Source organism: Anguilla anguilla, chromosome 12 (genome assembly GCF_013347855.1).
Source record: "Anguilla anguilla isolate fAngAng1 chromosome 12, fAngAng1.pri, whole genome shotgun sequence".
NCBI classification, from domain to species: domain Eukaryota; kingdom Metazoa; phylum Chordata; class Actinopteri; order Anguilliformes; family Anguillidae; genus Anguilla; species Anguilla anguilla.
Genome location: NC_049212.1, coordinates 19699487 through 19711645, shown reverse-complemented (window position 1 = coordinate 19711645; position 12159 = coordinate 19699487). Strand labels below are relative to the sequence as shown.

General features: G+C 41.2%; 1 protein-coding gene across 8 annotated transcripts in view; it reads left to right on the top strand.

Moving 5' to 3' along the window:
• Positions 1-12159, top strand: part of plch1 (phospholipase C, eta 1) — a 63694-nt gene that overhangs the window by 34909 nt on the left and 16626 nt on the right. For all 8 annotated transcript variants that reach the window (XM_035384884.1, XM_035384885.1, XM_035384887.1 and 5 more), the window contains 5 exons: positions 577-670; positions 2321-2524; positions 2705-2825; positions 4920-5091; positions 10538-10645. In XM_035384884.1, the coding sequence (XP_035240775.1) occupies positions 577-670; positions 2321-2524; positions 2705-2825; positions 4920-5091; positions 10538-10645 (699 nt within the window). The remainder of the gene's footprint in view (positions 1-576; positions 671-2320; positions 2525-2704; positions 2826-4919; positions 5092-10537; positions 10646-12159) is intronic.

The window sequence follows — 12159 nt, the reverse complement described above, 5'->3', positions numbered from 1 at the left end:
TTCTTTGGTAACTCACTGTTTCAGCCTTTATTTAAAGGGAGTAATTCCCATTAGTGTCAACCCTGAGGCACTCGCTGTATTATCCCATCTCTGAACTGCCATGTATTGTCTCTGGAGCTCAATTTGTCCAAATGAAAATGCCCTCAGGTTGTGGGCTTTCCAGGGGGGGAAATCCTTTTTTTTTTTTTAAAAATAAACTAACTGAAAGCCATGCAATGCTTGGTTAAAATAAATTAAAAAAACATTGAAATTTCAGAATGAGGCCCCACAAATCTCAAAATGGGTGGACCAATCATATGCTGTTCCTTGTGTTTATGAAGCAGTTGAAAGACTTTCCACCACATGAAATCAATATCAAGTTATTGATCCATTGGTGACAAATGATTGCTCCAGTAGGGATTCCTGAATCCTCACTCATTCAATGCTAGCCTCTTGGTTGAAAATCCTTCTGTCATGCTTCCCTTCACTTTGTGATAAAGTGGCTCTACCTGGCAGGTTGTGCGTAGAGTTTTCATATTGATTCTAAAAGGCAGCTTCTGAAAATAAGCCTTTGTTTCCCCCTCTGTGTCCCTGCAGATGGCCAACGTGACCACAGAGTACTGTCTGGATGTCATTGATAAGTTTGAAGTCTCAGACGAAAACAAACAGAACTGTGTCATGGGAATTGAAGGTAAGCATCAGTCTCGTCTCTCTCTCTCTCTCTCAATGGAGTTTTATGCTCTGTCACTCTCTGCCAGTTCATTATGCGGTATTGGTGTGAAATGCATTCAATAAACATTGGCAAAGCATAATATAATTAGTACAGAACAGCTATATATTTAATCCAGAGATCACATACAATGGAAACACTGTAATCATATTAATGACATCTGCAATCTTAAGTAATAAAATATTGTTAACTGAATATATAGAATTGATTATTTTGTCAGTGGAAGATGTACAGGGCAATTGTTCTGTGTCTCCCTCCAATTCCACCTTCCTCTCATGGTCTTTGCTGATAGGGGAAAGGCCTCCATTTAGGCCCCTGTGTTCTGCCTGTTGTAGCCATTCCAAAACTCTCCAGCAGGTTTGAAAAAACCTCATTCACCTTGTCTGCTTTGGTGAAAGTAGTGAAAGTAGTGGTGCTTTGCAGTCAGGTTGAAGGATGGCTGATTTCATTCTGAAAGAAGATTTGTTGAACACTGCGGGTTGTGTGAAACCTGACAAGACTGTTTAACCCTGGGTGGGGTGCACCGAGTCAGAACTGAACCTTATTGGATCAGGGTAGTTTCATCAGACCTTCAGAGGGGGGTCTGTGGTTAATCCTATCCCACTGGCCTGGGGACAGGCAGGGTGAAATTGGTGCTGTCTGCTATGACTGCTGTTTCTCGATGGGGGAAAGCGTAGCGGGGCTGTGTGTATTCATGCACGTCTGTTTCTTGTGTCTGCTTGTATGTGTTTGTGGAGCACAAGCGGGCACACAGGTTCACAGATGGACTTTCACAGCTACATAACAAATGAAATTTAATTTTAGCTTATTTCTTTAGTGTTTGGTTTTAGATAAGTTTGTTGCTGTTGTTACCAATATTTTGTTTGCTAACATGGATATTTTGTTGGGTATAATCCATTGTTGTCATGTTTACACTGAGTAAAGCCTTAGTTAATGAAGGACCAGTACTTTTTGTGCACCCGTGTTTTGAGGTGGGTGATGGTAGTATTGCTACTTTTAAAATGATCTAAGGGGCATCACTGTTTAATTGAAATGAATCAATGAATCAAGTCAATCAAGAGTCTTCTCTTTCTCTCATCTCCCCCTTTGGATCTGGTGGATGTTGTATTCAATGTAAAAAAAAATACAGTATCAAATAACATTATTCAGTATCATCCTTTATCAAACCCATATTATCTTCTCTACAGTTCAGATTAAATCTAACACCCCAGCTATAAATAAACTGCTAATTTTCCAGTGCACTAAAAGCATTAGAAAGGCATTTCAGGCCATTCTGGGTTTTTATAATGGCATGTGCCTACTCTCTAAGCATCAAGTTACATTGTTTTAATATGCATGCTTTAATATTAAATTTACATTGGTTCAGATCTCAGCTTTCAAACACGAGACAGTCTTGCTTGCTCCTTTTGAATGCTCATAGCCACACGCTTGCTCAAATAATGTCAAGCAACTGGGCTGCTCTCTCATGTGAGTGTCCCCATTAGAGTGTGTGTGTGTGTGTGTGTGTGTGTGTGTGCGCGTGTGCGTGCGCATGCGTGTGTGTGTGGAGGATATATGATTGTCCCCCTCCCATCAATATCACGGCCCCATATCCTCTTGGCTCTCCTCCAGGCTTCACCAACTTTATGCGCAGTCCTGCCTGTGACGTCTTCAACCCCCTACACCACGAGATCAACCAGGACATGGACCAACCTCTCTGCAACTACTACATCGCATCGTCCCACAACACCTACTTGACTGGAGACCAGCTGCTCTCTCACTCCAAGACCGACATGTACGCCTGGGTCCTTCAGTCTGGCTGCCGCTGCGTGGAAGGTGGGCAGTGCCGGGGGTCACCGTGCCTCCCCTGTTGATCGAAGCCCCGTGTCATTCTGTGATGTCATAGCTCGTGTGGGTAGTGTCGAGCCCACGACTGTTGCCTGAATGCTAAGGCTGTGCAGCGGATGTACTGTGTTTGGCTGCTTAACGAAGCACCTTCTCTTTCTGCACTCTCAGTCGACTGCTGGGACGGCCCTGATGGGGAACCCATGGTCCAGCACGGCTACACCCTCACCTCCAAAATCACCTTAAAGTCTGTCATCGAGGCCATCAACAAGTATGCTTTCATCAACAACGAGTACGTACTGCACTTCCATCTGCGATTTTCAAAGTCAAAATGGGTACTGTGTAATGAAACTGTACTGAGAACTGTGAACTATACCTTACTCAGTTTTCATGTAACATTTCTTGCACTTTATTATTCGTAAATGAGTATGCAGTATATCACTGTTTGTGTTGTCTTCTTATCCATACATAATAAAACTGTGATATTCAGTAATTTGTGATATTCACCTGTGCTAAGCATTATGTGCTCCCCCCCCCCCCCCCCCTCATTACACTCATCAATGAGTCTAAAAGATATACATTTTTCCACAAGCTGGCAGTTTCTATCTCTGGCCAATGACAGCTCAGATCCAATCATGTTACAGTTCTTAAAATTGTGCCTGCTAAATAAAGGAAAATCTTTTTGTTGATAACATCACATAAGGGTTTGGTTATACTCTACCATGTGTGAATTTGGCAGTACATGCTCAAATGCTGTTTTTCCTTATTGCATTAGAGCTAGTTTATTTACCCCAAAGCTGTGCTTTGTAGAAGATATGTATATGCTATAAAAAGCAAATTATTTGTGCAGGAGAAGAATCTCTGAGGAATGAGTTTTTAGATTTGTAGAGGTCCCCATAGATCCTGCATTAAGAAAACAGGCGTGCAGTTGTTAATATTTGAATTTATGCATGGCGATTTCAAAAATGCCTTGTAAAATGACGGCTGTGAGAGCGCAATCTGTTTTTCTTTTATTTTTTCCTAATAGTTTATTATTCCAACCTGTTTGAGCTAATGGATCTCAAAAGAAATGAAATGAGGCAACACTCACTCGCAATTACACCCATCATTTACCACTTCAGTGAAGAGAACAATTCATTTTCATTCAGTTTCATTCAATTCAGTCAGTCTTCAGCAGCTGTTTGCTTGTGTCAGTGTGTGATAAATAGATAGAGATAGAGAGAGAGATTGTGTTTTGTGTGTATGTGTGTGTTTGCATACGTACCTCATTGTGTAGTCAGTTAGTGTGTGGACCTGTGTATATTTCTGCATATACAGGTTTGATGCATTTGTACTGCATCTGAGTAATTTTGGATGTATGTGCATGGGGCTATTTATGTATGCATGAATGTGCGTGTGTATAATATTCAGGGTGGGTGTGTGTGTGTGTATGTGTCTGTGTGTGTGCGCACATGCTTTGGGGTGAATATCTGATTGTCATTCAAAGAGCTCAGCCTCATGGGACCTCTTTCTATTCTGTAGAATTTGACTTTTGAACCATTCTGCTTACTTTGAAATACAAAAATGTATTCTTTTTAATTCAGAGCACTGTCTCCATGAAACTCAGCGCATAGCAAAATCCTTTATGCTTATATTTGGATCATTTCATTAGACACAGGAGCATTTGCATTTTATGAATTTCAAGAATGTGAACTCTAGAAAGCGATTTCTGTTTTTTTTTGCCGAAAGGAGTAACTAATTGAGTAACTGAGTAAAGGGGGTCTGCTTCCTCCAGTTAGAGACAATAACACACTTCCAAAAGCACAGTCAGTTCCATTTTTGTTGAATTAGAAAGCACTCCTTTTCCCTGACAGAGCCCCCCACACACACACACATCCCTGCAGGACTATTGCAACACCCAAACATGGGCTGTCTGATGCTATATATAGACCACCTGTGGTCGTCCAATTTCAGTTAACAAGACATTTCTCGACAGCTCTTCGCTCTGTCTGAGGGATGTTGAGCAGAGAAAGGACATTACGCTCCCCATACCTCAAGCACACACTTATCTCTGGGGAAAAAAAAAATTTTTTACACCTATATACCTTTTTAGTCCATTAGTGTACTACATTGACATTTAATAGGCTTGAACTTTTTCCTGAATTTGCAAGTTGGTCAGGGCATACTGTGAGTATTCTGAACTTGAACACATGAAAGATATAAAATGGAACCAATTCTTCTTCCTTTTCCTCAAATTCAGTTTATGTATGTTTCGGTGAAGACCGAACAGCAAAGGCCAGGAGAAACCCTGGAGCACTGGTGTGCTGCAGCACATAAATTGTTACATTGTGGTGGCTCGTGGTGATTTCATTGTGACTGAGGGTAGCAATGGTGCCGTCGTCTTCAGGTACCCGGTGATCCTCTCCATCGAAAACCACTGCAGCATCCAGCAGCAGAAGAAGATCGCCCAGTACCTGAGGGAGATATTCGGTGACAAGCTGGATGTGGGGGAGTCGCTCAGCAAGGACCACAAAATGCTGCCCAGTCCCAACAGCTTGAGGGGAAAGATTCTCATCAAGGTACAGGGCACTTTCCATCCTCTTTTTCTTCTTCTCATTCTCCTATTGTTCATTTCTGTTGGTTTTCATCCATCTGAACAGGAAGCACCCTAAATGGGATGGAACCTAGTTCCAAAACCTTATATGTAGTTTCAGTACTGAAGACACAACCATTTGAATACAGCTATAGAATTGTCTAATGATTTCTACTAGTGCCAGAGAATGAAGCCAACACACAAAAGAACACCTTTGCTGAAAGAGAGAAACCAGAAACCAACACCACAAATCAGATCAGATCTCACAGCTCCATTCCTGTCCCCACTGTATGATGTGCATGTTTCTCCGCCTGAAGAGGAGGAGAAACATGCAAATATGGAAAGAGGCTCACCCTGAGATAAAGAGAAAAGAAACTGGGACAGACATTCAAGTAATAATATATACAGTGAGCGTCATAATTTTTGCGGCAAAGTCTCTCTTGATTTAGCCCTGCACTCCATGATTTTTGATTTATAATCAAACAATTCATATATGGTTAAAGTGCAGATTCTCACCTTTATTAAAGGGTGTTTTAAGATTTTGGTTTCATCATGTAGAAATAACAGCATTTTTATACATGCCATTTCTGGGCATCATATTGTTTGGGACAAATGGATTCTCATGTGTTTTTGATTTTCCAGGTGTGTTCAATTGCTTCTTTACTGCAAGTATAAGAGAGCTTTCAGTATCTAGTTTTAATTTGAGGCGTTTGATTGCCTTCAGATTTTGTTATTGCCGTTTGTCAGAGTTGTGGCAATGAAAGTCAAGGAAGCAATTATGAGGCTGAGAAATATGAAAAAAAAACAGTATGAAGTAAGTATGAAAGACAACCTTAGGCTTACCAAAATCAACAGTTTGGAACATCATTAAGAAGGAAGAGAGCACTGGTGAACTCAGTAATCGCAAAGGACCTGGTAGGCTGAGAAAGAACTCTTGGAGAGAAAAAAAAAAAAAAAAAGAAAGAACTCTGAGAAAGAATTATTGCAGATTTGTCACACTGAATGGTTTCAGATCTTTTGCATTTAGACAAAATGTAATATTAGACAAAGGGAAACTGAATAAATGCAAAGCATATTTTAAAAATTGTCATTTCATTTATTTAATGAAAAAAGTTATCAAACATCCATATCATCCACATGAAAAAATAACTGCCCCCTTAGTTACTCAATTAACCGGTTAACCAAATTGAATTGATAATTAGATTCAGCTGATTGAATACAACCAGTCTTGACTGCAACCAGCCCAGCTGAATGTAAACCGCACTCATATTGAACCTTACCATGAGGGTGAAGTAGTCATCTCTGTTTCTACAAGCACACTATGCCACGATCAAAGGAAATTCCAAAAGAGATGAGAGAAAAAAAAGGTTGTTGAAATTTATCAGTCTGGAAAGGGTTACAAAGCCGTTTCTAAGTCTCTGGGACTCCACCGAACCACAGTGAGAGCTATTATCCCCCTCAACAATAAATAAATAAAGATATTTGTAGAATGTAGCTCCCAGCTTGTGCAAGGAGGCAATATATGATAGGGTGTGGGATATTGCTGCGTTCTAGATTTCAGGACATCACTGCGTTCATGCCGTTTTACTCAGAAAGACAATGGATTCCCGCCGGAAATGCTGCTTTAATATTTTTTAAGGAGTATATTAAATGAGTTAATTAGTCGATTTCATCTGCAGCATTTATTTCTGAGCAAAATAAGATTTTCTAGCTAAGCTGGCTAGCGAATAAAGTGGCTGATATTGTGACTTTTAAATTTCACGTATTGCTATAATGAATGTGAAACATAAATGATACTAACACATATCACATGATCACAGACCCAAATATGCATTAAAAATGTAAATGTGCAATTTTCCTTTCTTAGCACAAACTATGAATGCTGCCATTTTTCTTACTGTGATGTCACCAGTGTTGAGGTCAGAAAAATTGGAGTTCTGAAATGATACCCGAATTTCCGACCTATAATTTCGAGTTTGACGAGCGCTCAGTCGGATCTCGTTTTTTACAAGTTCTGAGTTGTCTTGATCAACATAAGCACACAGTGTGGACCCAGTGTTCATGGGAGTTGTAGTATCAGGTCGAATGGAGTTAATTATTTCAGATGTCTTTTGTGAACTACAATGATTTTTTTATAGAAAGTGCTACCAAAAAAGATCACCCGCCAAAGTGGCTAGTAAGAGTGACGGACTTGCACGCCACTGCTGAATTCTACCCGAATTTGGCACGTGGCGGGTGTTAATGTCAAGCCCTGGTGACAACTCATCCAGGATGTCACAAAAGATCCCTGAAGACCATCCGAAAAACTGCAGTCCTCTCTAGCCTGAGTTAAGGTCAGTGTTCATGGCTCCACAATAAGAAAGAGATTGGGAAAAAATGTGATTTATGGAAGAGTAGCAAGGCGTAAACCACTGTTAACCAAGAGAAACATCGAAGCTGGTCTCACATTGCCAAAAAAAGAGGACCTGGAAGATCTCTGAGCATTATGGGATAATGTTCTATAGACAGATGAGCCAAAAGTATAACTTTTTGAATGACACCAGCCTGATTATGTCTGCTGTTTAAGCAAATACAGCATTTCACAGTAAGACCATCATACCAACATTTAAACATGGTGGTGGTGTGGGGATGCTTTGCTGCCTCGGGACCTGGACGACTTGCCATTATTGAACAACCCATGAATTCTCTTGCCATTATTGAAGGAGCCATGAATTTCTGTGCCAGAAAATTCACAAGGAGAATGTCTGGTCAGCCCCCATCTACTTGCAGGACATGACTCGATTCTGTGTGCCTGCGGCAGCAGGGCGCCTTGTAACCCCTCCCACCCGCCCAAAGGGATCACAGAGCTTCTCCACCCTAGCTCCCCAGTGGTGGAACGAACTCCCCGTCCCTCTCCGAACCTCCCCCTCACTACCCATCTTCCGCCGGGGCCTGAAGACTCATCTCTTCAGACTATACCTAGACTAACCACCACCACGCTGTATATTTCACTCTAAATCTCTCTCCCCCCCCCCCCCCCCCCCCCCGCCCTTTTCATGACACTTGTTACATGTTGCCCCATCCCAGCACTTTTTGGTAATTTGTATTTGTCCTAATACTGTAGCGTATTCTTCTGCCTAGTTGGCTTTGCAGAGGTTAGGTCTGAATAGTGTTCACTGTGTGAACTAAACTGTGTTCTTGGCTAGAAATAGCTGTACAAAATAAGTATTGTACCTTACTGAACCTGTGTTTAGCAGTTGTCTATGACCATGAAATGCACTTTTTGTACGTCGCTTTGGATAAAAGCGTCTGCCAAATAAATGTAATGTAATGGTCATCTGTCTGTGAGCTGAAGCTGAAGCTTTATTGGATTATGCTGCAAGACAATGATCCAAAATACAAAAGAAAGTCCGCATCTGCATTGCTGAAAAGAAAAAAAAAAGGTTTTATAGTGGTCTATTAAAAATCCTGACTTAAACCCAATAGAGTTTCTGTGGCTGGACCTGAAACAAGCAGCTAATGCTCAAAAAACCTACCAATTTGTCTGAAGTAAAGCAGTTCTGCAAAGAAGTGTGGACTAAAATGCCTCCTCAACAATGTGAAAGACTTATCAAATTATTGGAAGTGTTTGGTTGCAGTTATTGCTGCTAAAGGTGGTGCAACCACCAGTTATTAAGTTTAAGGGGGTAATTACTTTTTAAGATGGTTGATATGGGTATTTGAAAACTTTTGTCATTAAATTAAGGAAATAATCATTTTAAAAATGTGTTTTGTATTTACTCGGGTTCCCTTTGTCTGATATTACATTTTGTCTAAAGATATGAAACCATTCAGTGTGACAAATGTTAAACAATAGAGGAAATCTGGAAGGGGGCAAATATTTTTTCATAGCACCGTAGAAATGGTTGAGATTAAAAAGTGAATTGAGTGGCTTCCTACAGTCCTATCAGTTCTTGCAGTGAGACACAAGCGAGGCATGTGGGTTCTGCCGAAACATGCCAAGTGTCTGTGAAATGTCTCCAACCAGAGTAGCCACCCTTTCTCTGTCTCCTCCCAGAAGGCCTGCATCGCCATGATATCCAGCAGAATTAAAGGAATTCAACAGACTTTTGAATCTCAGAAAGGATAGAATGAGCTGACACAAACGGTGCAGTGTGGATATTTCACTGTGATGTTGGTCATAGGATTGATAGGGAGTAACCTTTACCTCCAGGCTGGATTATGATGCCATTAATGTTACATTGATTAAAGGGCATCTCTAGCTGCCAGGCCTGGTGTCAGCCACAGGCACAAGGCCCCCGTCTGGGTGTTTATGCGTGTATGGTGGGTGAGGGGGTCATTGTTAAGCTGGAGGCGAATCAGAAGGGGGCTTCCAGTAGTTTGGCAGCTATCCCCATCATAATTAGGAAGTGAGCAGCCAAATTTCCTCTCTTGAATACATAATCAGCTTTTGGCCTCCGTCAACCATTTTTTCTACTCTTGTGTTAGAGGCATGCATGTAAATCAAGACTCAAAATAAAAACAAGATGCAAGATATATTAAATTGGTCTGAGATGGAATTAAAAGAATGCACTGTAAATCATACCAGGAAACTGCAAATGTAGAGAGAAGAGAGAAGGAAATGCAGGGCATGGCATTGTGGGTAACAAGACTTGGGCAGGAGTGAAGTGGAAGGGAAGGCCACAGCAGGGTAGTAGATGAGAGAAAAGATTGAAGAGATCACTTGAAGAGCAGATTGGTGCTCTACAGGCTCTATCCACACACTGGAGCTGTTTACCATCTAATGGCTTGAACCCAAATCCCATCCCCTCGCTAGGAGCACCTGTTAGCTGCTCCCGGCTGCATTAGATCTTGTATGCGCCGAATTTGAGTTCTCTATTCATAGAAATGTCTGTTCACACCCCACTCGAAAAAACTGCAGCAAGCTAATGTTTTAGTGGAGATAACAGATTGCTCTGCCTGACGGTCGGTTCACCTTGCTGTGATCACTTGGCAGCTCAAGGTGAAATAATCTTATTGATTTTCTTTAATAGCCTCAGAACTGTTATTTTCGTGTAGTGTCCACTGGGATGAAGAATGATCATGGCCCCATAAAACATTTATCTCCGGGACAGGTTTAAGAAGTGAGCTAAGTAATTATGGGAAATATAAAAATTAGGGTGCCATAACTGCTCATCCCTGTCTGTTGTTTGTTTATAAATGTGAAATGTGAAAATGAAGAGGAAAAGGGAGCTGTTTTCCACTATGATTACTATGTTTACTATGTGTGTGTGTGTGCGTGTGCGCGCATGTGTGCATATGTGCATGTGGAACTTGTTAAAGAGTCCTGCGTTTGTGAGCATATGGGTGGGTGGCTGGGTGAGTCATAAGAGGTGCAGCTTAAGCCTATACGTGTGTTTTTGTTGTGTGTGAGTGAGATGTGTCTTACCCATTTTGTTTAACTGTCTCCTCAGGGTAAGCGTTTGCCCCCGTACCTGTCTGCTGATGTAGAGGAGGGGGAAGTGTCAGACGACGACAGCGCTGATGAGATTGAGGATGACTTCAAGCTGAAGAACAGCAGCGTAAGTCAGAGCAGCAGCTGCCAGACACCAGAGCCCGCTACTCAGGCTGTGAAAATGTCAACTCCAGCCAGGAGAAAAGCCACTTAAATGTTAGCTTTAGTTTTGCTGTCCTTTACTTTTCCTTGCCCTCTCTGTTCATCTCTCTCTCAGCCCTTGCCACTTCTCCTCTACTGGCCCATCTCTTTTTCTTTCACTCTATTCTGACCTCGCTCCTCTCCTTTGTCTCATTCTCTCAACCCATCATTTTCTGCCTTTCTATGCAGATATATTCCATTCTCCCTCTGTACATTTCTTTACCTTTCTTCTCCCCCCAATCTCGATGCTAGTTTGTCACACATGTCCTCTCTCCTCAAGTGGTACAGTGTCTGATTTTTGTCACTTCTGTTTACTCCAGCCAAGTGCACAGATGATAGGCACTGTAAACCCTGTGGAATCATGAATTGATCGACCCTTGTGTGTCAAACTGGAGAGATGGCTTTTGGCAGAGTACCACTTAAGAATTGCTGTTTTTCTGCCTGGAGGGTTTGTTGCAAATGGATGGTAATACAGGGGACTATGCTTTAGAATAAGCTGGTGTACCACTGAAAGGCATTGGAAAGAGTGAGGTCATAGAAAGGATACACTGGAAATATGAGGCGAGCAAGAGTGGTGCAAATTCTTCTTTGTACCGAACAGGTTTCAGTGCTGTTTTCTGGACATTTCATAGATGGTCATAGGTGCTTAAACCTTTTTTTACAATAATAATAATAATATATTATATAAAATATGTAAAATAGACTAGTTTAGTTTTGGTAAACTAAACTGGTATTAAATTGTAGTACAAAGTAAGCCATTAGTTTGACATAACCTTTTCTCTCTATCTCCATCTTAGCTGTTTTTAAAACATCATCCCCTCCCCAAAAACTCCCATATGTGCCTGCAAACAGCATTCCTGTCGGCCATCTTGGCTGTTAAAAAAATCACCCACAAAATCCCTTCTGCTATCTCACGCGCCACTCTTGTCCTCCATCTTTCCCCATTTCCTCCCCATCTGCTGAATTTCCATTCACTTAATACATTAAGAGGGGCATATATTCACTGAGTGATAGGATGAGATGGTTGTTCTCCTCCCTCTTTTTCTCCTCTGTGAAGCATGTCATGGAATTCTGCATACCGTTCCTTTCCAAACCCTGTCGTGCTGCCAAATTTAATATATGCTAATCCCCACTTCAAGAGTGCCACTGCCTGGTATTGGAAGCATTCAGCTAATTTCCTCAAATAGCTTAGCAATGATTTAATTTTATACATCTATAAATTTAAATCATCTGTACTGATTTTAACACCAGTTATTTTTTCCCAAACAGCTAAAGATGATTTGGCGAGTATCTCCAGCTATATGTGCGGAATGGTTTTGCTAATTAAAATTCTGTGCTGATGCTTGACCACATATGAGTAGTGTTTGTTGTTGATGTAATTAATATTCGGCAATCATCTCAGTGCAGCCATTAGTAAATGGAAATTAACAGTTTACATTT